Source organism: Pogoniulus pusillus, chromosome 13, assembly GCF_015220805.1.
Source record: "Pogoniulus pusillus isolate bPogPus1 chromosome 13, bPogPus1.pri, whole genome shotgun sequence".
NCBI lineage: Eukaryota > Metazoa > Chordata > Aves > Piciformes > Lybiidae > Pogoniulus > Pogoniulus pusillus.
In genome coordinates this window covers 10711981-10739372 of record NC_087276.1, presented here as the reverse complement: position 1 = coordinate 10739372, position 27392 = coordinate 10711981, and the positions used below count along the sequence as shown (strand labels likewise).

General features: G+C 39.3%; 1 protein-coding gene across 2 annotated transcripts; it reads left to right on the top strand.

The window, feature by feature from the left end:
* The first annotated feature begins 385 nt into the window (after positions 1-385).
* GSPT1 (G1 to S phase transition 1) lies at positions 386-27392 on the top strand. 2 transcript variants are annotated; one of them, XM_064152961.1, is made up of 15 exons: positions 386-846; positions 12749-12796; positions 13200-13241; positions 13952-14179; positions 15126-15159; positions 16655-16732; positions 17972-18152; positions 18509-18663; positions 20347-20487; positions 21220-21313; positions 21637-21717; positions 23455-23628; positions 24374-24463; positions 24769-24937; positions 25634-27392. In XM_064152961.1, the coding sequence occupies exons 1-15, from the start codon at positions 552-554 to the stop codon at positions 25684-25686; spliced, it is 1863 nt and encodes a 620-aa protein (XP_064009031.1). In that variant the 5' UTR covers positions 386-551; the 3' UTR covers positions 25687-27392. The 2 variants fall into 2 exon arrangements, with proteins under 2 accessions (XP_064009031.1, XP_064009032.1); XM_064152962.1 differs by lacking the exon at positions 386-846 and adding an exon at positions 1135-1281.

The window sequence follows — 27392 nt, the reverse complement described above, 5'->3', positions numbered from 1 at the left end:
CGACTCCGCCTTTGCGAACTGCACTTCCCAGAGCGCTGCGGGGCAAGACACCAGTGTCGCCCGAGGGAGCACTGAGCCCTGGCCTGATGGGACGAGTAGTTCTTGCCCCGCCTGAGGTGTTCGCGCCAACTACATGTCCCGTCTCCTCCCGGAGTCGGAGGCGGAAGAAAGGGAAGGCAAACGCTAAGGCTGACAGGAATTGTAGTGCCTCGGCGCGCAGAGAGCTGAGGCAACTACACTGCCCAGCTCTCCCGGGGGGGCGGGCCGCGGGGTCGCGCAAGCCATGATGGGCATGGTAGTTCCGACGTGCAGACTGGCCGTGCTGTAGGCTGAGGCCCCGGGGACCTACAAACTACTAAAATGGCGGCAGGGAAAGCTGCGGGGAGGCCGCACGGGAGCTCCGGGAGGCCACAGTGCGCTCGCGTCGGGGCGGTGGAGTACACGCGGAATCGCCGAAGCGAGTGCTGAGTCGGTGCCGCCGCCGGCTTCCCCCTTACCCCGGACGCTGGGAGACGTTTCGGGACCGCAGAGGCTTGTGGGCCAGCCACAAAATGGAGGCGAACGGGAGCGGCAGCGGGAGCAGCAGCGACTCGGCTCCCGACTGCTGGGATCAGGCAGACATCGAGCCGGGCAGCGGCGCTGGCTCGGGGTCCGCCCCGCCGGCCGCGGAGGCCGAGGCCCAGCAGGAGCTGCTCGGGGCGGCTTTCAGCCGGCAGCTGAACGTCAACGCCAAGCCCTTCGTGCCCAACGTCCACGCCGCCGAGTTCGTGCCGTCCTTCCTGAGAGGGGGCCCGGCTCCCGGCCTGCCGCCACCTTCTCCCCCGCCAGGCCTGCCGCCGCCCCCCGGTAACTGCCGCGCCGGGACGGGGCTAGCCGGCGGGTGGGCGCTGAGGGCGGAGGGATGGGGGCCATGTTGGAAGGGCGCGGGGCCGTGCTGCGGAGGCACCCGGGGCGAGGGTTGCTGGGCCTCCGCGGAGGAGGAGGAGGAGGAGGAGGAGACGGGCCACGCGGGGCTGAAGCGCAGCACGGAGAGCCGCCGGCGGGCGAGCAGGGGAGTGGAGTGGGCTGGACCGGGACGCGGCCGGCAGCTCGGCGACCTAGTGGATCAGGCTTACGGGATGCGGGCGGCGTCTTGGGCGGCAGCTCCGGAACAGTGGCGAAGGGCAGCTGGGCTAGGGTGGTCCAAGAGACCACCTGCCGGCGGAGTGTGTGAGTGACTCGGCCCGGTACTTGGGGCCTTGAGCCCCAACGGCAGAAGGGTCTCGCCAGCGTGAGGTGAAGGTAGGAGTGCATGGGGGTGCCGCCGAGGGGAAGCCTTGCGCAGGAGAGGCAGGTGGGAGAAGGGGCGTAAGGCAACGGTCTGGCCGGAGTGGAGCCATGGGATGTTGTAGCGAAGCAGGTTGCGGCATCTGGTGCAGCCCAGAGAGTTCGTAGGAAGCTTGGGAGGTGGTCTGCAGGCCGCTGTAGTACGCCTGGGCTGGTGGGGGCTCTGCGGGGTGTGCTGTGGGAGGCCAAGCCGCGGTGCAGGTTTTGTTCCAGCAGCAGCAGCAGCGTATGGTGTGGTCTGGCTCTTTGTGGATCCGTTTTACGTTTCTCTGGTACCTTTACTCGCCAAGGGTCGCTCATGGCGAGAGGAAACCACGTAGCTCTTTCTCCTGAAGCACTAGAGAAGTTGTCGGAGATTTGGGTGGTAATAAATGCGGTGTCGCTGGGGAGAGCGGTGTTGCTTCAGTCACCAGTGGTTTGGATGGAGCTTAACTGTCTTTTTGAAGGTCATCAAGTCGTGTGTTTGGTTTTGTTTTTTTCTAATTCAGCGCTGATAAGTGATTAGTAGGGGAAGGAGGTTTGGCTCGTTGGCCTTGGTCAGTGGAATAACTTGAAATTTACCCTGCTTTTAATTTCAAAGGGTCTTTGTGTAAGCAACCGGTGTTTATACTAGATTTACTTTGCAAATGGGAAATTAAAGGGGAGCCACTTTAAAGGGGAGCTCCAAACCGAGGGTCCTTGCAAATGTCAAACATGCTAGCTAACGGCGGCAGTATTTTAATGGCAGTCCTTCAGCTAAGGAGTTTGAGGCCTGGTATATGTGTATGATAGTTTAACACCTTGTTTTGTTCTATAATGTTGTATATCCCTGTTACTACAGTATGAAACAAGTATTTCAGATATTGATTCCAGTAATTAAATTCCTCTGAAGTGACTGCTTGTAATTGTCACAATTTCCTGTTGATGGTGGTTTATTAGGTATTGCATTTTGATTTAATACATTAATTAATCCTTTTCTCCCTACTATCTAAAGTTACCAGGTGTCAACAGTTGCAATCTGTAACTTTCATATATGAAGTTTGACAATTTTAATCTCAGAATATTAGCTCTTTTTTTTTTTGTCTCTCTGTTAGAGCGAATATCAGGTATTGCTCTCTACAGCTGTTCTTTATTTTTTATATGGAAATGTTGCTTATGTGCTATGCAGAAAGTATATAAGTGTATAAAAAATATACTTCCAAGAAGCCAGGACCAAACTTGCATTCTCTTAAGGGTAAATCTATATCTTAAGGTTCACAGGTGTAAACATAGAGTAGATAGCTTGAGGCTGTGCTGAACATGCAGTGCACCTTTGAAAATTCAGTCTAGTGTGTTTTTTTGGGCCACTGCAATGTAACTCTCAAGTGTTGGGTTCTTTTAAACTATATAATCAACACTGAAACTGAAAACTTCCTTGGGGTTTTATATCTTCTTAGAGTAACTTTGATTTTTCTCCCTGGTTGGTTTTGTAAGATTTCTTTTAAGACTTCCTATATGGTTTTGTTTTGGTTTTTTTTAATGTTTAGGATTTCAACTGCATTTCTTCACCTGCTCATTACATTTATTTATTCATGCTCTTCTTTAGCTGCTTCTGAGGCCTGTAGATGAACTTTGCCTTTCCAGTGACCAGAGATGCCTGAAAACTTCCTGGTCATCTGGAATGAACAGGATACCTTTTCTTTCCATCTTAGCTGCTGTGTACGTTTCCTACATAGTGCTATAATCTGCCTGGCATGAATTTGCCTTCCTTTTATGTGATCTTTAAGGTTTAGAATTTCAAATTTCTGTAATTAACTTGGCTGTCTCTAAGATTAAGCAGTTCCTTTTTGAAGTGAAATACCATACTTGTTATGTACTTTTCCAGGTCTGATGTACTGGGTTACAGAAAGTAATTAACAGTCTTGTCCTTGCAGATGTTCAAATAAGGTGACAACTACTCTCCTGGCTAGAAGAACTAGGTGGAGCTTGCTCAGGAAATAAGTCAGAACATGTGATTAGGCAATGATGCTGAATAGGTTACTATTCAGCAACCCAGTTTGCTTTTGCTCCCGTAGGGAATTAAGTGTTCATGCCACTCATTTTTCATTACATAGGTAGGAAAAAAACCTTATTGTCTCTGACAGCTGTACAAATACTGTTTTTTATTGGGAAGTATCTAAATTATTCATGACTCTTAGGAAGAGTCTGAAAAACTGGGTGTCCATTGGAGGACATAAATGGCCTAAAGTTTTTAGTAATGCTTTTCTTCTTGGATCTTTCTCTTGGTGATGTTCAAGTCATAATTCCACAGTAATCCAAGGATGTTGTGGGTCAGGAACTGATCCCCCCTGTATGGCTGTAGTGTGTAATAATGTTCCCTTTTATGCACAACAATGTGAGTTTAATAATTTGTATAAAATTCCTTTCACTGATGTTTAGAGGACTTAAATAATGCTCACAGAAACCATTTAGGGAACAAGATGTTAACTTTATAAAATTGGGAAGTTTTTGAAGCTTCTGAGATCCACATTCCAAGCAGTTTACTCTAACTCTGATTTATGTGTGCTTTCTCTTGATTGCAAATTGTGTACTAGGGAGATGTGACCAATGCTTGCCACTAAAATAGTTTTTGCTTGCAGATAGTTTCAGAATTAGCTTGGAATTAAATTATCATTTGATTTATATGCAAAACGCATATGTTGTTTAAATTTTTGAACCTAAGGAACAGATTAAAACCAATATGTTCCAAATTTAGCTGCAAGAACTTGCTTTTATCAGACTGTCTGTCAAAGTTATTTGCATAAAATCTTGTTGAATTTTTTTGGAAGAAATGTGAAATAGGGATGAGTTGACTGTCTGCTACAGACATTGCTGTACCGCAGTTCCATCCAGTGAGCATGTCAAGTATGTAATGAACAAGTTGTGCTTCTAAGGAAATTTACTGTAGATTGAAGTTGCTGAACTAATGAAATTAAATAAGGGAAGGTGTGATGGTGAAATGGCAGTAGATTAGTGTTAGGGCCTCTGATCATTCTTAACCACAAGTGCAACTTCACTGCTCTGTAGCATCTGCAACTTACTTTTATAGTATGATTTATTAATTTCGGAAGCTTATATAAAATTGTAATTGCATTTGGAGGGCTTTTTATTTGTTTCCATGCCAAGATGTGGTATGGAGATGTTAGGGAATAGTTAAAACCTTCCCTCCTGTCATGGATTGATAAATAAGGTTTTTACTGTCTAGGTTTTGCTTGGATCTCAGGTATGAGAAATAAAAAAGTTCTGCAAATGCAGCACTAACTTGCATTTTTGTGGTTCAGGTTTTGCATAGTTCTCATATTCAAAGGAATCTTGGTAAAATTGATAAGCTTTCTGTGTGGTCCTTACTATATTTTATGTTAGTTTGCCTTCATTTTAGAAGTAATTTTTGAGTATTTGCTTTTGACTGTTTGGAGCAGGAGATAGAAGTAGATAACTTTCTGAGATCCCATTCGGCCTAACTTGTTCAGTGCTTTGAAGTATGCAGTGAGTGTGCTGGAAAAAAAACCAACAAAGCAAAACAGTGTCATTAGTACAAAGTAACAAGAACAAGAAGTGTGTTGTGACACATAGCACCTAATGTAAGGAAAGATAGTCTTTATGCTTTTGGTGGTGGTAGTGCTACTGCTTCACTTAATAACTGAGCAAATTCATTAACTACAGCATAGACAACCTGCACCTTACAGTCTTCAGCTGAGTGACATCTAGATTAATCAGTGCCCTTTGGATTTCTTCACTCTACTATAGTAGTCACTTGAATTAGTTACATTCAAGCAGCTGGACATCTTCAGCTTTCAAATGCTGTAAATAAAATGGTTATAGCCTCTGTGTTTGTGGGTTTCCCTGTCCTTATTTTTATTGGCTTTGTAACTGGTTGTGACACCCAAATATTTCACACATATACACCCTACCACCCCACTCAGAAACAGAAGGAGCTTCAATGTCTTCTTCAGTTCTGAAGCCTATAATTTCCAGAAATTGAGTTACCTGTATCGTTGTGTTCCTCTAAACCAGCCATCTGATTTTACACCATTCTCTATAGACTGTATTTTAAGACTCTTCAACAATTCAAATCTTGAGAGTTCACTTTGCATACAAACTTGCTAAGTGCAGTTTGTCTAAAATCAGTAATACACAGTTCAAGAAGCTGTTATATTAAAGGGTTTTATCATTTACTCATGTCAACATTTGAATATTCATTATGCTGATGATTTTCTCAGAAGTAGAGTGGTGGTAATGCTAATACTAATACTTGTCAGCTGGTAAAGTTAAGACAATACTTGGTTAATACTTTATAATGGTAAATATGCCATGGTTACATTGCAGCAAGTTAGGTGTCATTTTGTGAATGCCAATATATGGTATAAATTCTTGTCCAAAAAATCTTGATTTGAGTCATCACTTGGATGTCTAGAGCAGTGTTCTTCTCTATCATCTTCTTTAGACAGCTGAGCTGCACGACCTCTTTTAAAGCAGTCAGTGCAGAAAAAGGCTGTATGTCTTGGCACTGACTCGCCAGATGATCAGATATAATATATCTGTGTGATGCAGTCAAGGTGCCAATGTATTACACAGATGTCCTTTGTCTGCATCTGAACCGTCCCCAGGAAGGTAGCCGGGATTGTGTTGCGCCTGTTAGAATAATTCATCATGCTTGTGGCCTTTGCATGACTCCAGTAAAAGACAGACTGCTGGGAGCTGACTGGACTAGAAAACTGTCCTGGAGTCTACATGCAGTCTGCTGACCATGTGTTTAGCACCCTGGTTTCAGCTACTCATTTAATGTATTTGAAGGCATGATATTAGCCTAAAACTCAATCTCTGTCAGAATGAACACAAAAATTATTTGGGATAATTCTTGGTTTCTATTGGCAGACTGATTTTACAGCTCTCAGAATTTTGGATTTCTCTCCTGTTTTGTGAGGAGAGACACACAAGCAAGAGAAGCAGCTGGTTTTTGTGTTATGAAGGAATAAAGTGGTAGAAGTTGGATCAGTGTGTTTTCAAATGTCTGTATGAAAATAACACTGACTGAATTTCAGGAGAGACATTAGTTTAGGACAGGTAATGCTTTATTATTTGTCCTTTATAACAGTAGTGTAAATTTTGTTCTTTTGCCTGTAAATGTTACCATCCTGAGAGCATAACCTACCAAAGTATCCGTGGGGTGCTTAGGTTTGTTTTTGTGGGTTTGTTTTAATCTCTGTTCCTAGTGGGTCTATTCCTAGTGAGATCTTTCTTAGAATGTGGAATGCTTACCTGTTCTAATACAGAGCTTGTTTTCTCTTATCTCTCTCAAAAATCAAGTTATTAACCGAGTACAAATACTTGTCCTTAAAGAAAGGGGGTTTTGATTATATTCCCTGAAAGTCCCCATAAGCTTTCTTAGATTAGTTGTGAAGAGGCATATTAGTTTTAGATAAGATAAATTTAAGTTGTGTTCCTGCTGTGGAAGGAAAAATAGCAAGTAGTAAAATCTTATTCATACAAAGCAAGTGATAACTTTTTTTGTCAATTTTACAAAGTCATCCTAAAACTCTTGAAGCTGCTCTTACACTGGTGTGTTTCAAAACTGGGCATCCATCTCTGTGTATGCTGGTGAAGCTTGGGCATAGACTATGAAGTGGTGCAGAGACAGAAAGATAATTTTGGATTTAAGCTAACTTTGAAAATAACTGCCTTACAGTGATCTCCTGAAAACCTTTTATTTGGGTGTACTTTAAAATACTGAATATGAAATACTTCAGCTCTTGTGCTGAAAGTATTTTTTGTGGATTTTGGTTGATTAAGAATCTTTTTTGTTATTAGATTTTGATTCTCATGCTCTCTTTGACTCAGACATTTTTCTTTCTCTAATTCTCTTTATGCCTTTTTTTTTTAAAGGGTAGGGGCAAACAGCTATTATGTAATTCATAAAAACTGTTGAAACTATTTGATTATTGTGTATAAGTGTATACTGAACTCAGGTGTTTGGATCACACATGCAAAAAGGTGTCATGCATTTCTTCACTCCTCACCCTTCCTGGAGTTCATAGAATCATGGAATCAAACAGGTTGGAAGAGACCTCCGAGATCATCCAGTCCAACCTGTCAACTAGACCTTGGCACTAAGTGCCTCATCCAGTCTTTTCTTGAACACCTCCAGGGACGGCGACTCCACCACATCCCTGGGCAGCCCATTCCAGTGCCAATCACTCTCTCTGCGAAGAACTTCCTCCTAACATCCACCTGTACCTCCCCCCGGCACAACTTGAGACTGTGTCTCCTTGTTCTGTTGCTGCTTGCCTGGCAGAAGAGACCAACCCCCACCTAGATACGGCCTCCCTTCAGGTAGTTGCAGACAGCTATGAGATCACCCCTGAGTCTCCCCCAGGCTAAACAACCCCAGCTCTCTCAGCCTCTCTTCACAGGGCTGTATGCCAGGCCCCTCACCATCTTTGTCGCCCTTCTGTGGACACGTTCCAGTATCTCAACATCTCTCTTGAATTGAGGGGCCTAGAACTAGACACAGTACTCAAGGTGTGGCCTGACCAGTGCTGAGTACAGGAGGAGAATAACCTCCCTTGTCCTACTGAAGTTGCTGAGAAGTAACTTGATGTTTACATTGGAGGAGCAGCAACAAACTCGCTGCACAGACTGTTTTGTACTTAACACATTTTTCAAGCTGAGTGTACCTAATTTCATTTTTTTCCTTCTTTCCTTTTTCCGCCTAATCTCTGGCTTGTGTTGCGCAAACAGTTTTGCTAACCTCACAGTCTACCTCTGTGAGGTACCAGTACTGTCTCATCACTCCTGCAGGGAAGCAGGTTAGGAGCTCTGAGTGCTGCTGCTGATCAGTTCTGTGGAGGCACTCACAGTATGGCTCAGGTAACTGCTGCTGAGGAGTGAGCAGTCAACCACTGAAGTGGTGTCGTCTTGTGTGGAGACACTCCTCAGCTTCCTGCCATTTACGTAAAGACTGGAGGTGTCATTACTGTTTGGCACTTGAGTTTGTCTTTAGTACTGTATTTTAACTTCAACTCTTCTAACCCTGAATCCCAATTTAGCAGCCATACCTATTCTATAAATGAAAATCTTGTTTCATTCCACCACGAATGTCATTGTAAAGCAATTTGATATTGTTTCTGTAGAAGCATTCTAAACTGTTCAGGGCTTTGAGGTTCCTGGTTCTAAATAATCTGTCTTCTTAAACAATGTTCTTCACTGAGAGAGTCATTGGACACTGGAATGGGCTGCCCGGGGAGGTGGTGGAGTCGCCGTCCCTGGGGCAGTTCAAGGCAAGGTTGGACTTGGCACTTGGTGCCATGGTCTAGCCTTGATCTCTGTGGTAAAGGGTTGGACTTGATGATCTGTGAGGTCTCTTCCAACCCTGATGATACTGTGATATTTTCAGAGGTTCAGCAGTAACTTTTCAATTCATTCTGGCTGTGCAGCTTTGGTTATTGTACAACAAAAATGCAAGTACAAAATCTAATGTAACATGCAACAAGTTCAGCAGCTATAGTAGAAAGTCACGTGAGTAAGATGGGCAGAGTGGATGCTTTTGGCACTGCTTTCAGACATTAGCTGTGTTTTAGAGACCCACTACCATGTTTGAAAAGTTGTGCTATTTTGGATTTTGTATTGGGAGTGTGCAGTTTTGTTTGTTGGTTGTTTGGGTTTTTTTAATTACCTTATTTCAGACAAGTGTCTGAGTTACATAATGTCCTTGTCTGATAATCTACCAGTAGATAAATACAGCTTCTGTATCCATTTTTGCCTTTGGTGTTGGCAAGAGATATTCCAGAAAGATGTCCTGGGGCCCTGATGTTCAGAAGGACTAAAAGATAAGCTGCTCACCTTGTGCAGTGCAATGAATAAGGTTGCAACAAGAGTTCTTCACTTCTGGTGTGATGAGAGATATAGTGTGTAAAATCAAGTTGTTCATCACATGTGGATCTTAGAGATCTGGAATCATTTAAGACACACTCTGGCTTTAAAACCAAATTTCATAAGAACTAATTTTGAATCCCTCTTATGACAGGATTCTTCTCAGTGATTTTTACACACGAGGATCTAGAATTTTCAAGCTGAACAGATTTTTCTGATTTGTGTTGGATTTTCTGTTTGTGATGTTTTTACACTAAGCATTAAGCTGTGTAAATGTTAATCGCTTTCTTGACTTCCAGAAAACTCAAAATGAAAAACTGCTTATCTTCTCTCTTTTGCAGAGATCAGGTTAAGTTGCAAGGACTATTAGAACCTTTCTTAGTTCCCCTCATCTTTAAAGATATTTGGCTACAATTACTGTCTTCATCTCATGGCCAAAATTAAGGTTACTTTAGTTCACTGGATGTTTCCAAACATTTTTCCACAGGGACAGTGTGGAGTTTGGATTTCTTCTCATGTACTAATGCAATATTAAGCCCTAGGTGGTAAGCCTATGTTAGTGAGATTCAGAATTGTCATCTCATTTTTATGTGGTGCAGAGGTTCTCTAGATGTTTCAGAAGTGAAATGTAAAAGATGAAGAAGTGCTTTTCCCTGAACTGTTGAGAGTGCCTTCCTACCCTTTCTGCCCTGGCATTAGTACTGCTTTTCTACCTGGATGATGAGTTGCTTCAGATTGCTGATCTACCCAAAAGCTGTAGGATTCAGTTTTCAGTCAGATAATCTCTCTTCATGGAGCTTCAATAGTTACACATGCACTGAGGCTGAAAGGAGAGAAAACATGATGGAAAGCAAAATGCAGCAACCCAGTGGTCCAAGGAGCAGGAGTGTTGCATCCATGTTTTCAATTGGTTGTCTTAAAGGCATACTTCAGGCAAGCTGTTCACTTCAACACAGAGCAAAATACCTCCCCTCAAAGTGAAACTTTTCTATTGGATATTCGTTTGCAGTGTACCAGTACCTGAAATAACTTGACATAACCTGAAATTGTATATCAGAAGTAAACAATTACTTTATCACTTAAAGTCTATTCCTTTTGAAATTAGGATTCTTTGGGTTTTACTTTTTTCTTTACAGTGAAATTATTTAGAGAGCAGTTCTTTTGCAGCTTGTATTCTTCTTCTGCTTTGAAGAAACTGTGTATGTTTCTTACAATTCAATGTCCACCTCCAAATAGGTCTGCCCTTTATGTACCAAAGTGACCAGAATTTATTAAGGGGCTGTGGTCATGACTGGGTATCTGTTGCCCCTTGATTGGGTGGCATTAGTACTATTTCAGATCTGTACACAAACTCACTCTTCTGTGTGCTAGACTCATTCAAAATTTAACAGATGGACCTTTTTAGGTTAAGAGTTTCCTACCTTCCTCTCTTACTTGTGAAGATACTTCTCTTTTCTGTTTGTGTGCCTGCTGTATCACAGACCAGAAAGTAAAGCTAAGTTTATTATGAATGCTGTTGGTTGACTTAATTGCTCTTCAGCCACTTGCAGAGCTTCTGTTTTGAGGCAAGTCCGTTTAATAACATTTCATTATGGACAGATGTGAAATTGAAAGCTTGTTGAAATGATCTTGTAATTAATATATTTATGCATCCCAACCATACTATGTGTGAAATAGCCAGCAGTCTTCTGATACGTTTCAAAATGGAGGCTTTAGGTTCTGTGCCACTACTTACCATGCTCATGAACAGGATGATTTGAGTCTCTCCAGCTCTCAGATGGAATATATAATTCCTTACAAGGAATCTGAAGGTATTCTACCATTATGTGTTTACTTACTGCATTAAATCATTCTCTAAGAGTTTTGTTCCTGTGGTTTTGGGACAGTAGAGTGCAGGTCATGTAAGACATAACGCAGGAGCATAGAAAACCTGGCTCAGAATAGTTTCCTTTTCTCTGTTTCTGTGCCCCTCCACTGTTTGCTGCTGGTCATTGGGTGTTGTGCTGTGACCCACATTCACCCTGCCTGCAAGCTTTGTCCTCTGGCCCTCTTCCAGCTTTTGCAGCACTGCTCCACTTTATAGAAGTCTGCAGCAAATACGCAAACAGCATGAAAGCAAAGAGGCTTAGAATTGGGTCCTTCTCTGTAAGTTTTTGTTCTTTTGAGGGGATTTTGTTTCATCTTCAGGTCCCATTATGCATATAGAGCAAGTAATGCTGTAAGATCTGTGTTTTCATAATAGGATTGAAGGAGAGCTGGAGTACAGCTAAACAGAGGGTATGCATTTGGTGTATGGCTGAAAATAAATAAGGTGATGGCTTTGCTTCAAAGAATCGTGAAGTTGAATTTCTACTAAGAAAAAATTAGGTTAAGGTTTTAGGGATAATTATAGAAGGCCTCTTGGTCATGTGGAATAATGTTCTGAAACATCATGTGGTTTAACTGTTAATCAGAATGTATCACTCTTAGTAGGTTTAGTAATTCGTTGTAGCTCTGCATATAGGTTAGTGGCATGGTTTAATGCATGAGAAGCTTGAGTGATCTATCCAAAAAACATACTTCTGGCTTTGATTTGCACATGACTGCCAAGATTGGCCTCTTAGTCTGGAGAAGAGAAGACTTGAGAGGCAATCTAATAAATGTATATAAATACTTGAGGTTGAGTGTCACGAAGGAAGGGACAGCATCTTCTCACTTGTGCCCTGTGATAGGACAAGAGGAAATGGATTTAAACTACAGCACAGGAAGTTCCACCTCAACTTGAGGAAGAACTTCTTTACTTTAAGGATCACAGAGCACTGGAACAGGCTTCTCTGGAGCCTTTCAAGACCTGTCTGGATGCATTCCTGCGTGACCTACAATAGATTATAGAGTCCTGCTCTGACAGGAGGGTTGGACTCAAGGATCTCCAGAGGTTCCTGTGATGTCGATAGCAATGCAAATGTATCATCACGCTTAAGAACTTGCAAACTTACCAGACATATGAATGAGTTAATTATCTCTGAATACAAATAACTACAGAATTTGTTCTTAACAGCTTGTTTCTATTCAATGTTTATGTGAAATTGAGGTACAATAGCATTGTAGGTATGCTATAAGCTGATGCTGGCAGAATCTTTCTCTGCAGTTACGGCACCATACACACATTGTTACTTAGGCTACAGTGGAACAGAGTTTGACATTTTTAAATAGCAGTTAGAGGCCAACACATGAAATAACCACCATGGCCAAAGAAGGTAGGCAGGTAGAATACAGTGTATATAAAAATTACTTAATACTTAAAGTTTTAAAGGGTCTTTACCTGTGGGGAAAAATATTTGCGCTGTTTTTAGAACAGATGTATCCACAACTTTTAGGTACTGCTCCTTAGAAGTATTTGTGCTTGGAGGCTATACTTAGTGCAGTTTTGGGAGGAGGAGTTTGTGGTGGTTGGTTGTTTGTTTTGTTTGGTTTTTTTTTCCTTAAATATATTTATTGCAATGGGGGGAAGGGATATGCCTAACTGTGGATATTGGTTACCTCAGTGTATTTTAGAAGTTAAATTTTTTCCCCACAGGTGCACCTATAGAGACATCTCCAGAGGAGCAGACAGCCTCTTGTGAAGGTAATTGTGTTTATGTTCTGGCTGTGTGCAACACAGCTCTGTAAAATGCAATTTCAGAAATATTGCAAAGAAGCTCCTTTTAAAAAATCCCTGTGAACATTTTCCAACCTTGGTTCTCCTTATCCCCATAATTCTATTGTAAGGCAGTGTTGTTATCTGTGGTTATTTACAATTTTACAGCCAGTCAAGTACGGCACATAAAGACCAAGTGGTTTATTGAAGGTCATAAAGCTTACGTGAAGCAGAATCATTGAAATTGAATCTGTATATTAAGCAGCATTGGCAAGTGCCCAAACATCTGAACGATCCTTTTACTAATTCAGTTTTTCTTTGCTCTTGATATTGTCATGATAAATATGTCCTTAATAGTTCCTTTTATCTTTTCTTTTTTCCCCACCCCCAGGTTCAAATGCTGCTGTTAATATGGAAATTTCAGAATCAGTTGGTAAGATGAGAATTGTTCCATTTCACTGTGATAGTACTATAAAATACTGTTGCAATGCTTTTGCTGAATCATTGCAAAACAAAATAGAAGAATACCTTATTGAGCCTTTGCATTTTTGGTCCTTACTAGTTTTCATTGTGTCTTTACTTTGATTAGGAAAGAAATCATTGAAAGGTGCAGTTTGATTACTTGGACAGTGAAAAAACATCAGTGCCTTATGTGAAAATAATTTCATAGTACAAAATAGTCCCATTCATATACATGAAATCAATTGTTAATCACTTTCATGTATTTTAATATGAGCAATCAGAAAGTGGAAGTCTCCTTGTGTTTGTATGGTGTTGGAGAGAACTTTAAAGCACTATTCCTCTCCTTTCTAATCAAATGGTAGTGTGTATCTGTGGATTTAGGCTGGCATTATGGTTTGAGTGGATCTTCAGATTTTTTTCCTTTGTAGAGTTCTTGCCATGTTAAAACAAAAGTCTCTTAATCCTTGTGAATTGTAGTTTTCTGTCAGCACACAATTTGAAAGCTCTCAGTAGTAGTAATTTCAAAACCAAGCAGCAATTGCCCACTTCTGTGGAGGAAGACATTAACAGAATGGAAAGTTGTAGTCTTTTGATTGCATCTTTGGGGCCAGAGCTTTTCTCCATAGTCAGTGATTTTAATTTCATTATTGATTTGAATATATCTAACTGCTTATTTTTTAGTGGAAAATGGAGAGACAGAGATGTCCCCAGAAGAGTCATGGGACCACAAAGAAGAAACAAGTGAAGCAGAGCTAGGAGGTGGTCCCACAGGGGATGCAGGCCCTTCTGAAGAAAGCACTCAGGAAATGATGGAAGAGGAGGAAGAAATACCAAAACCGAAATCTGTTGTAGCACCACCAGGTGCTCCTAAAAAAGAGCATGTAAATGTAGTATTCATTGGGCATGTAGGTAAGTTGCAACTGAATGTGAAATAACTGGGTCTTTGTGTTGTGTGTTATCTAGAACTCAAAAGGATTCAGAATTAACCCCACTCTATGTAGGGATGTATATATTCACCATGTCTACAGGTTAGTAGAAGTATTTAATCAAGCTGCTCTGTAGAAATCAGAAGACTTAAAAGTCTTTCAGGGCTGGAGCGCCCAGGGTAGAGTACCCACGTTCTCTTGCATGCAGTAGTGTGTGTGTTCATGAGTTCTCAGGTACCTGCTCTGTTGAGTGCCTAGATGACACATCTATCTTTATGAACAAAATCTGAAAGCAGTGTTCTTCTGTTTGTTTTAAATATTTTTGGAGGGTTCTTATCGTTATGAAATTCGAAACACATTATTTAAAGTATTAAAAATTGTAGAGCTATAAACAACAGGTAAGTGTAATTTGATGGTTAAAAGAAGCCTTTACAGCAAAATTTCCCAGTTGAATAGTTTCAGCAGGCTTCAGAAAAATCTTAAATGATGTCAAAAGTACAGAAGAATTAGCGAATCGTAAGTTCTACAGTAAATTTATTTTGAATAGTCTCTCACCTGTTCTTGAGGCAGTAGGTAGAGGTACATCCCAATATTAAAGAGCAGCCCACAGATGTTAGGAACAAGGGAGAAAGAAAGCAGAGAGAGAGGACTTCCTACACTCTTAACCCACACTTGTTCTGGATCACTGCTTGTTGAGGTGGGTTTTTTTTGTGGATGATGCCAAGTTTACATGTATGAAAACAGACTTCAAAAGTTAGTGTAATCTACTTAACAGTGAATTATTATGGAAGCCAGGGGAGCTGATAGATGGTTGAAAAACAATTAAAATACACATTTTTGAAAGTAAATTAGATTAACTTTTCCATAACTTTTCTTCTTCCTGTCGGTGATTATTTGTTGATTTTGTTTTGGCTTGGTTTTTTTTTTAGATGCTGGCAAATCAACTATTGGAGGACAAATAATGTAAGGAAACTCTTAAACAGTTTTTAGATTTGATGGTTTTCTTGTGAATTAAAAATATTAAGTACAGCTAGTAGTATTTATGAATTTAATAAGCCTAGGTTAATATTTCTTAAATAGAATATTACTCTTCTTGTTAATTTAGTTACTTAACTGTCTTCAGAATTTCTTAATTCCAGCAGATCTGATGATACTGCTACAGAAGTTTCACTTCATGGAAACAACTCTGAAAGAGCTTACATTATTCAGTTAAAAACCCTGAATCCCTTTCTTAGAGCATGACTGACCTTTTAAAATGCTATATGAAACTGCTTATACCCTTTGTTAAACTTTGTGGGTTTGGTGAAGATTAAAAAAACCCAAAGATTGAATAACCTTATTTCCTGGTACTATCATTGTCAGGCATAATTTGGTTTCAAATTTTGAAATGATAATAATTAATCTTGTAAGTCTATTTTATAAACAGTATCTAGAGACTACAATATGTTAATGAGACAGAAGTAAATAAATGCAGCTAGATCTTACAGTTTGGGGAACCAAGGAATGGAAGGCAGCACATGAAGGAATAAATGCCATCCTGCTGATGCAAAGGATTTCTGTGATTTTAAAATAATATTCTCACCAAAAGTGGGAGGCCTTTGTCTTGGTATTTTGATCTTGTTTTGTTTTGACCAAACTGGAATGTTGGAATTGTCATGCTACATTTAACCTTGTAGTTGCTACTAGAGTGAGTTAGCATTTCATCATCTGATGTCTGAGTATTCTCCTTGTACATGGAGATAGCTATTCTTAACACTTTACCAATGTGTTATGTTCCTAAAGCTTTCTGTGGTCTTTCATTTTTGCAGAGTATCCCTTTGTTGTAAGGGAGGGAAATAGGGTGATTGTACCAACTTTGTCATTAACCCTTTTTTACTGTTGGCATTAATTTTCTATATAGATTAAATAAATTGCTATTGGATTGTTATTAGTAGATTGTTATTAGAAGACAAAGCAGAAATACAGAAGTTCTAATATAATAAAACTGTACACTACTTGATGCTTTTTATAACTAAAAGATCTCAAAGTATCAGTTTCTTTGTTGTAAATGAAAACATTTTTTTAGATATATTTCAGAAAAGGGGGTGGTGGTGGTGAAAATTTCACCCATCACAGTTTTTACTTAATTTTGAAATACTGGGTTAGTCTCAGACATTGACTTAACAGAGTGAAATTCCTTTTCCAAACCTTCTTCTGCAGAACATTTTATAATTAGGCTTAAAAAAATCCTGTTCCTCATACTTCTGCTGAAGTTGTACTGGTGTACTTTTACATATCAGATAATGCTGTGGCTTTCTGGGGAGATAAAAATTCCACTGCTGCTCAGATCAGGCTATTACAGCCTTTCAAAATAGTTTGTAGGGATTGTATAAGTATTTAAACATTTGGAGCTGTGTTTTTGCTTATGTAAAACTGCACTTTGTTTTCTCTCCTCTTCCTGTGTCCTCCACCTTCTTAGGTATTTGACAGGAATGGTTGACAAAAGAACACTTGAAAAATACGAAAGAGAAGCTAAAGAAAAAAACAGAGAAACATGGTAAGAACTTACTAAAGATAATAGTGTACTTTTTTTCTTTGTGCAATGATGAAAACGGGAAACTTTTTTAGCTCACATCTGTTGAGAGTTCTGAAACTTGAGCAGTTGTACTCTGCAATTCAAAATTCTGTACTGTAACGCACAGTAGACATTTCAGTCAGAAATGCTCCTTTCCCTAAAAAATACTCTGCAAAAAGAACTTCCCATCCAGCTACCACACACAAATTCCTGCTTGAATCTTGTTAGCTGAGTAAAACCTGACTCTCTGATTGACTAAAATCTTCCAGAAACACAGGCCAGAGGAGCATGCAAATAGTACAAGCCTAACGCCACCTAGCATGTAACCTAGTCCATGATTAGTGCCAAACAGCTACTGCTTGGGGAAATCCGTGATTATATATCCATAATTCCCAAGTTTAGTGCTTTCTTTGACTCAGGAGCCTTTTGAGCTGGAAAGGACGTTTTTGTGTTTAATAGTCCCTGATGATGACTCCTTGATCAGTAGCAGCTGAGTTAGCAGTGTCTCTTCAGACATTATCAGTTGATAGAAAAGACAAGCCAAAGATTTTTATTAACTGATGATAATAGTGGGAAAATATTGATGTCTTAAGCTAGTTAATTTACTACTGTTTTTCGTGATCAGTGTATTTTTTTGTTTCTCCTTTCACCAATTTTCACAAAACCTGAAGGAGCTAAAGAATTTTTAAAAAAACAGTTCTTTCTAACTTAGATCTAGGTTTGTCAGTGGCTAATAGGATAAAATATCTACTGTTGTCCCATCCTAATTATTTAATCCAAGTGTTAAAGACAGGGTGGATAAAGCCAACCTCTGTTCAATAAGCCAAGAATTAGTGGTAATAGTTTTCATAATACAAATATGTGCAAATCAGAACTTATTTTTAGTTAATTTTGTTGAGAAAGAGGAATTGTTTTATATTTGATCCAGAGGTGGTTTTCATACTGAAACAATGCTCAAAGTACTTGAGGTTACATCATACATAGAGAACACAGTAACTAAAAATCAGGTTTTAGTGAGGGAGAGTGAGCTCTGGGCACTGAAGCTCACAACACGTTCAGTAAAACATCACAATTGATCTTGGAAGTGCTTAAGTTCAGTAATAGTGAGCTGCTTAGAACAGCTGAGCAGAATAAAGGGCATTTTATAATGAACAAATTGTAATATATAAATTTAGTAGAAATCGATACAAAAATAAAACATTTGGTTTGGGTTTTTTTTAGGTACCTTTCATGGGCCTTAGACACAAACCAAGAAGAAAGAGACAAAGGTAAAACAGTAGAAGTGGGTCGTGCCTATTTTGAAACTGAGAAGAAACACTTCACTATCCTAGATGCTCCTGGACATAAGAGCTTTGTTCCAAATATGATTGGTGGGGCTTCTCAAGCTGATCTTGCTGTGCTGGTAAGACCAAATCAGATTCTTTTTAGATATACTGTGGAATTAAGCTTTTTTGGGCTTTGTTTGCTCATTTAGCCTTTTGATTAGCTACAGCAAGTGGGCAGAATTTTCAAATCTTAAGTGTACCAAGTTGAGTGGGTTTGGAGTAACTTAACAGCTTCTCAAAATTGTTCAGAAGTCTCATGCTATTTTTGTCAGTGCAGAAACTAATGGGTAAAATAGAGGTTATGCCAGTGGATTTTGAAAGCTTTTATTGGCTTTGGCTACCCAAAGTTGCTTGTGCATAAATGAGTATTACCCATTGATTGTTCTGTTGAGAGAATTATAGAACTTTTATTAAAATGTGTGTTTCTAATTAGGTTATTTCTGCAAGAAAAGGAGAGTTTGAAACTGGATTTGAGAAAGGTGGACAAACAAGGGAACATGCCATGTTAGCAAAAACAGCAGGTGTAAAGCATTTAATAGTTCTTATTAATAAAATGGATGATCCTACTGTAAACTGGAGTAATGAAAGGTGAGTTTAATATATTAAAAAAAAATCTTCATTAAAAGATACAGATAAAAAAAGAGTTGTTTTGAAGTAATTTTGAAGATAAAAATTGGTTTGCATCCCATTTTTGATGAAACAATGGCAGACAGATTTTGAAAACTACAGGATAAACGGGGCCTAGAATACAAACCCTGTCAGGAGAGGCTGAGGGAGCTGGGGTTGTTTAGCCTGGAGAAGAGGAGGCTCAGGGGTAACCTCATTGCTGTCTACAACTACCTGAAGGGATGCTGGAGCCAGGTTAGGGTTCTCTTCTCCCAGACAGCCAGTAACAGAACTAGGGGACACAGTCTCAAGTTGTGCTGGGGGAAGTATAGGCTGGATGTTAGGAGGAAGTTGTTGGCAGAGAGAGTGATTGGCATTGGAATGGGCTGCCCGGGGAGGTGGTGGAGTCACCATCCCTGGAGGTGTTCAAGAAAAGCCTGGGTGAGGCATTTAGTGCCATGGTCTAGTTGATTGGCTAGGGCTGGGTGCTAGGTTGGACTGGATGATCTTGGAGGTCTCTTCCAGCCTGGTTGATTCTATGATTAAGCACAGTGCCTAGGACAGCACCTACCAACTAAGACTGGAGTTCTACGCTACTTCAAAACATTCACTTTCAACTCTTTGGTCCTGTGCAGCCATACTGAACAGATCTGTGCATTCTAACATAGTTTAATTGCTAACTTGGAATCTTTATACTTAACCTAAAAAGAAGTTACTTTGTTTTCAGTAGTTCAGTTTGCCAGATTCTTGATTGCTTGGCCATGTTTCTGCAAAACTCCTAGCTTGGATTTGGTGAGAACAGTTTTTACTCTGTTCACTTCATGTCCACCTTGTATTATTTAGAGTTTTTCTTCTATCATGGCTGAACTGAATAAGCTGATAGCATATTAAAGGGATTTGTGAGACAAGGGGAGGTAATCTTACAGTGATACAGGGTGGATAAAAATAACTGGGAAGTCTGTGTAATATTTAAGTAACTAATAAAAAGATTAAGTTATCCTTTTCTGCCATAATGCTCATATGAGTTTTAATTTATGGATTCTGTCACAGCTTTCTTCTCACCTCTTCAAGCAGGATGATAAAAAGTAGAGTCCTGCCCTAGAGATACTTGTGTAGTGATGGGATAGTTTTCTCCCACACTATAATAAGAATTATCAGAGAACTTGCTGTGCCATCAAGGATCATGAAAGTTTTTGTGGGAAGCCCCAATGTTCTGACGGTATGGAATTCAGATGAATCAGAGGAAGAAGTGTGATAGAAGTAAATAGCATTAAGTCTTAAGAAATTACTTAGGAGATTGGAGGAGACCAAGATTGAATGAAGCAAAAGTCTGCAGCAGCTCGATCTCAGTAGCTGTCTGCTTGGTCTTAAAAGCAGATACAGATACATGCTGCTACTTACCCAGACCAATAATTGAGGTCTACAGAGGAAACATGATGCTTTGTGGAGCAGAGGAGTGGTGGGGAATAAACAATAGCAAGTTGTGCTGGAAGAGTGTGTTGAAGATGTGAATAGGCCACAGCTTTATTTGGTTTGCTTGCTGCTCACAGAATGACTTAATTGATGAAAATGAAATGCCTGTGGGTTTTGTTGATTTTTAAAGCACGGTATTATGTCATGCTGGAATAATTGAAACTTAACTTGATCTGCTTGTCATTTTAATAGATATGAGGAATGTAAAGAGAAACTGGTGCCATTTTTGAAGAAAGTTGGCTTCAATCCCAAAAAGGATATCCATTTCATGCCATGCTCAGGACTGACTGGTGCAAACCTTAAAGAACAGTCGGAATTCTGTCCTTGGTATATGTAGGTATCTTACATTGAACAATTTGAATGTTTTCTGTATTTCAATGAAAGTGAATTTTAGAGTGAAGCTAGGAAGAAGCAGAGCATGGTATGTGGTACCTGTGGTCTGCAAAGTGCTTGAAATTCAATCAGGACAACAAGAACACAGCCATGCAATAAGCCAAATGAATCTTCTGCAGTTAGCAAGTGCTTTTAAGTTAGCAGACCGTGTAATGGTATTAGAAGTGTTCTTAGGCTTTGAGTTTGAGTGCTGTACTAGCTCTTGATTTTTTCCAGCAATGCTGCAGTTGTTGCAAGACTGAGTAATTGTTTAACGTGAACAGTTTGCTTGAAATATGTATTCTAATTAGTGATCTCTCTCACTGCATGTCATGTTCATGGCAGTTAAAACATACTAATGCAAATCAGGTTTGGGCTTTGCTTACGGTTTTGTATTTCCAAAGCATGTTATGCATCTGGCAAGAGTCTTGTAGGAATAATTACTTTGTCTGAAATGTGCCTGTAATGTAAATTAAGCTACCTGTGCTTCCTGGGTTATTAACATGTCAGCTAGGATAGGGTGAACATTAATGATGGGATGTTATGATAGATTTAACTGTCTTAGAAGTCACTGATCTTAGTGATGACAGAATGAAAGTCGTGCCTTTTGTTGGACTGCATTTAGTCATTCTGCGTATTTTTTAAATAGAAAGGTGCTCTCAAAACTGAAATAAATTCCTTCTGTTCTTTTAGTGGATTACCATTTATTCCATACCTGGATAATTTGCCAAACTTCAACCGCTCAGTTGATGGACCAATCAGGCTGCCAATAGTGGATAAATATAAGGTACAAATTAAAATAATAGCTTTGAAAAGGTATAAATTGTCTGTTTTCTAAAAGCAGCAAATGGAGAATCTGCTGTATTTTTAGAAGCTCTTTTTCTTATCTTTGATATGTCTACGTTTCCAACTGTAGAACTGAGGTTGGAAGTAAGTCATTTTTGTATTATATGAGACCATTAATCTGTAATCTCTCATTAGAAGTTTCCAAAATATTAATCATAGCAGTGCTAAGTAACTAAGTAATTATACTTAGGGTTGTATTATAAATAGAACAGACCCTTTGGAGAAGTGTTGCTCACTGTTATGTAATAACTCCTTTTTGTGAAGGATATGGGCACTGTGGTCCTTGGGAAGCTGGAGTCAGGCTCTATTTGCAAAGGACAACAGCTTGTGATGATGCCAAACAAGGTATGGTAAAGTTTAGATACTTAATACTCTTCTCTTGTTTTTTTTTTTAGAGCTTGATTCTTAAAGATTCTCCTCACTTAAGGTCAGGGAAGTTTCTCAGCTGAACACAACTGAGCTTTCATGTTTTAGACAAGCGATGTTCCCAGGTGCATGTATAGTTTATATCCTTAGTGTTCAGAACTCGGGTTGTGTCTCCAGAGTAAACTCAATTGCAAGGTTATAAATCATTGAAGCTTATTTAAACTGTTTTACTTTGTGTTTTTATGGTTGGCCCACAAAATTTTATTCTTGCCATAGGTTAAAATTACTCAAAACTTCCCTTCTTTTTTCCCCTTTTTATTGTGGGTTTGTTGGTTAGGGCTTTTTACCCCTTCCCTAAACAAACAGGAAAGGAAAGATGTAAAGGATGAACACAATGCACAGTGTGATCCAGTTAAGACCTACAGTTTGCTTTCATTAAGAATAGGCTGGTTTTGCAGGTAGGTAGCTGTTCCATACTGGAAGATCAGTATTTGTAATTGTCATGCTCTCCTGAACAACGTGATAGTGCAAAAAAGAAGGATGTGAAAACACAACTGGGGAAAGGCAGTGGATGAGAATAGTGTACTTGGGTAACAGTAGAGTTTGCTTCCACTACTTTTTTACAGAACGGGCCTGAAAGTATTGTCCTCCTTACCTCTTCAAGTCACCTTGCTTGAAGCTGACACACTTTACAGTTCTGCAGGCTGAGGTAGTTTGCCAGACAGTGTTTGGATAGTTAGATGTACAATAAAGCTACAGATTTTTGAAAGCTGACATTTCCTAATCAAAATATCTTAATTAGATTTACTTCTGTGTCACCTTTTTACAAGAGCTGCTGAAACCGAAACCAAAACAGTTTTGGATCAGCTTTTCAGTTTTTAAAGACACTTAACAGACAGTGGCTTGTTACAGAACAGCTTAAGATGCATCTGTCACCCAGACATAATATCAGGGTTGACTAGGAGAAATTAATAATGTGCAACTGGTTTTACAGAATTTATCACCAGTATATAGATGCTGCTTTGGATGACACACTCTTTTATTATTACTACTTTGACAGTTAATGAGGATTGTACTGAAACTTCAGGCAGTCAGAAAGGTGGAGTTATTTCTCAATTTCTTTAACTTCTCAGTCCTCCCAATATTTTTTTTTTCTGTTGATGTCTAGAACTGTGTGAAGATGTGAAAATCAGAAGAGAGATTACATCTAGGAACATTAGGAAATGCATTTTGCTGCTAGTTTGGAGAGAGTTCATTAATATACTTTTGGTATTTTTATCATCTTCTCCAGGAGATCTTGTAGGACTTCAGGATTCTAGGTTTTCCTGGATTGTGTTAATATTCAGGATGTTACATTTTGAATGTAACATCTCAATACAACAACGTGGCTTTTTCTTTCTTTCAGATAATATGCATCCATTTTATCTCACCTCTGCTACTTTAAAACTCATTTCACTTTGAGAAATACATTGAGTAGATATTTCTTGAATTTGCTTTCCATTGAATACAGAGTGTGTAATTAATAACAAGTTTTAATATAAGTATGCTATTTTAGATATTAGTAACTACTCACTCAAGTATTTTAAATGCTTTTAAGCTTGCACAACTAAATGAATTTAAACTGTAATGGAATTACTTACTAAAATCCTGTTGCATTATAATTTTTTTGGTACTAAAATATTCACGGTAGAAAACTGCATTTTTGCTTTCTTTAAGCACAATGTGGAAGTTCTTGGAATCCTTTCTGATGATGTAGAAACTGATTCAGTAGCCCCAGGTGAAAATCTAAAGATCAGACTGAAGGGAATTGAAGAGGAAGAGATACTTCCAGGATTTATTCTCTGTGATCCCAACAACCTGTGTCATTCCGGACGCACTTTTGATGCCCAGGTAGAATAACTAACATTTGGTTGCTTTACAGGTGGGGGAAATGCATCACAATGTTTTGCTTGTGTTTCATGAAATCTAAACTTCAGTAATTTGACATTTCAGTTCAGATTTCTTACTCATTATCATATCTCTAAAGTGACAGTAACATACATGCCAAATACTCTGACATTAACTTGAGGTTTTGATTCTTCACTAAAAAGTTCCACTAAAATTTAGATGCCTGTAATCATGAAAACAAAGTCTCACCAGGCCAATTCTTACATTATTTTACTTTCATATCATAAACAACTTAATTGTTTGGGTTTTTTTCCTTCAGAAAATAATTCATTAAGGTTTATAAATATGTAAAGGGCAAGTGCCTAGAGTCAGACTCTGCTCAGTGATGCCCAATGACAAAACAAGGGGCAATGGGTGGGAGTTGAGGCATAGAAAGTTTCATGTAAACATGAGGAGGAATTTTTTCAGTGAGGGTGACAGAGCACTGGAACAGGCTGCCCATGGTGGTTGTGGAGTCTCCCCCTCTGGAGATATTCAAGACCTGTGTGATTTGGTATGGGTGATCCTGCTCTGGCAGGGGGAGTTGGACTGGATGCTCTTTGGAGCCCCTTAACATTCTGTGATTCTGTGGAATTTTTTTTGTTTGTTTATTGTTATCTATGTTTTAATACAGTTCTGCATTTGATTATTCTCTGTTCTTCTATAACGGAAATGAGGAAAAAACACTTATTTTTTAATTGTTTTGCAGATAGTGATAATTGAGCACAAATCCATTATCTGCCCAGGTTATAACGCTGTGCTGCACATCCATACCTGTATTGAAGAAGTTGAGATAACAGTAAGTAGTGATGCAGATGTAGACAGTCTTGTTGGGGTGAGGAGCTGTGTTGTGACATACATTGCAGAGCAAGTAATGCATCAGTGCTTCACTCTTGACTGGAATCTTCTGTCCGTACTGTAACACAACCAAAAATTACTTAAACCATTAGCATAAGCCTTCTGAAAAGTGTGGTAAGTCATGATTGACTCTAGTGCAATAAATCTTAGAAGGGTTGGATTGTTTATGTCTAAGACCACATCAGTTTTGTTCACCAAGAAAATTTCATCAACCTCAGCTGCCGTTTTGTTTTGTTTCTAATACAGGCCTTAATCTGCTTGGTAGACAAAAAAACAGGAGAAAAGAGCAAGACACGGCCCCGTTTTGTGAAACAAGATCAAGTATGCATTGCCCGTTTAAGGACAGCAGGAACTATCTGCCTTGAGACATTCAAAGATTTCCCTCAGATGGGTCGCTTTACCTTAAGAGATGAGGGTAAGACTGATTGACAGCAGCTAACTGCTAAAAAAATAGTTATCTGCAATAGGAGACCATGCATAGCAATGAGGCATCAGAGTGATCTATTGGACTTCACAGTCTGGGTAACAATATAAAAGTAAATCTAAGCAAGTAGTTAATGGAGTAGAGCTCTTGCTGGTAAAAGTGTGTTTTACCTCAGGGGAATAAGATGCATTGGGAAACAAAAGGTTGAATTTGAGAAACTACCAGCACTGTTTTCTTAGTGAGTCCTGCGATGTCCAGCTACAGTATGAATGCCATCCTTTCTCTCCAGAAAGAGAGGTTGTATGCTGGGCTTTAACTCCTGCTTGCCCTGGTAAAATCTGTGGATTTGTGGAACGTATTTCTAAAAATTCTCTTTGAAAAGCAGTAAACAGATCTGATAGAACGATTCTGCCTTGCTTTGTCCTTAGATGAATATAGAGCAGGGTCCCCATGATTCACAATGTATTCTTTACTGTGAGAATTTTGTTCAATTTTACTGTTTTAAAGATTTTTATTATGCTTTTAAAATACACTGGTACTTTCATTCTGCAATGCAACAATTAATTCCCTGGATTAATTCTAATGCTCTTCAAGAGCCTGTGTTTCAGGGGAAAAATTTTCACCTGCTTAGAGATTTACACATTTTTTTTCACAAGTGTAACTCTTCTGTTTTTCTCCTTGGTTTAGGTAAGACCATTGCAATTGGAAAAGTTCTGAAACTGGTTCCAGAGAAGGACTAAGCATTTTTCTCAATGACCCCCGCACAATACTGTGAGGAAAATCGACTCTGCAAAAGCCTACTTCACACCGCCTTCTTATTTTCTGCCCATTGATAAACTTCTCCCCATATTTTGCAAAGACAAAATTCACAGCAAAGGTCCACATTATGTCAGCTTTCTCATATTGAGAGCTCTGCTATGCCACTGTTGAATTTTCCCCCCAAAAAATTTTTTTTCCTCCCAAATTCTGCTTCCTTGGAAAGATTCGGCAATAGCTTTGTAAGTGATGTGGACATAATTGCCTATAATTATGAAAATCTAAGGGATTTTTAATGTTTAATTTCCCCCCAGCATATCTATTAAGACCTCATTTTTCCAGGCAGATCATTCAGAGTGTGCGAGTGTGTGTGCACATGTTACAAAGATGACTACCATGTTAATAAACTATTCAATTTGAAATCTTTTCGGTATTGGAATTGCTTTTGAATAACGTTTTTTATCCAGATGTAACGCAGTTGCATTCGCTTTTTAACTCCCAGTAACCGGGACATTTGGTTACTTGGACTTTTCTAAACTCCTAGGCCTCCCAGCACACACAGTTTTAATGAGGCAATTGGGCTCTCAACCAAGTTTGTAATAAAACAATTAGGTTTGCCCCTTCCCTTTTTTTATTGCATTCTTAAAATTAAAAAAAACAAACCCAGACCACCAACAAACCATTCATGCAAATGTGGCACCTTCATTAGCTTTACATTTGTTAATATCTTCAGCAGACTTAGGTTGATTTAACACCATTACTAGACAGTAAGTCAATCTGGAAGGCTAGGACTCTGCATATTGTGTCTTTATAAAAAGTCAGCATTATTAAATTCTTAACAGCAGAAGATGCTAACAACCAGGAAATCAGTGAAACTTGCAAAAATGAAAGAGAACTTGTGGCAATAGTGCCTGTTAGTATTTATATGAGCTGCGTTTTGTGGGAGAACTGGGCCAATTATAAAGTGCCAGTTACAGAAGTTACTCAGTTCACCCTGTCTTTAATTTAGAGGGCCAGATAATCCTTGCTGTTTTAAAGATCAGTCAGAACTGAGAGGGAGAGAGACTATTTAAATCCCTAAGAGTTTGCACATACTGAATGAAATGGGGGAGGGTCAGAATCAAGCACAGTCTGTCAATTTTTGCATATCAAAACCAATGTAGGCTTATGTGGACCAGTGAAGTTTCTCTTGAGAAATTAAAGCAAAACTGGTTCAAAATCAAGCTTACTCAGTACAACGTGAAGGAGCTGTGTAATAAAACCCTATTTAGCTGCACTTTGGAAGTGGACAGTCTACAACTGCTATCCTCATTCTAACAATTAGGGTGAAGGCTAATGGATTTTTCTTTTCCCCCATTTCCAGGAGTATTAGTACTAAGTATCAAAAGGGGTCTTCAGAGCTTCTTCAAAATGTCTCAGACTAAACATTTTCAGTTGTACAAATGTGGCAAGCCCATTTATTCCCCCAGAAGTTTACAGAACTCACCAATAACTCAAAACAAACAGATTTACCTCTTTGGGGTTTTTTTGTTTTGTTTTGTTTGTTTCTTTGTAACTGTGGAATTCCCATTCATTTCACTTACAGCTACATTGTATGGACAGAAGAAGTTATTGTCCTTCAGTTTCATATGACAACACTTGTAGCTACCTTAATGCATGGAATTTAAATAAATTTTATTATGTCTGCAAA

Excerpts from the sequence above, each read along its gene's own strand:
- GSPT1 (XM_064152961.1), top strand. The coding sequence starts at position 552 with ATGGAGGCGAACGGGAGCGGCAGCGGGAGCAGCAGCGACTCGGCTCCC. Across the intron at positions 12,797-13,199 it reads GCAGACAGCCTCTTGTGAAG|GTTCAAATGCTGCTGTTAAT; the intron begins GTAATTGTGTTT and ends CCCCACCCCCAG. Across the intron at positions 13,242-13,951 it reads GGAAATTTCAGAATCAGTTG|TGGAAAATGGAGAGACAGAG; the intron begins GTAAGATGAGAA and ends CTTATTTTTTAG.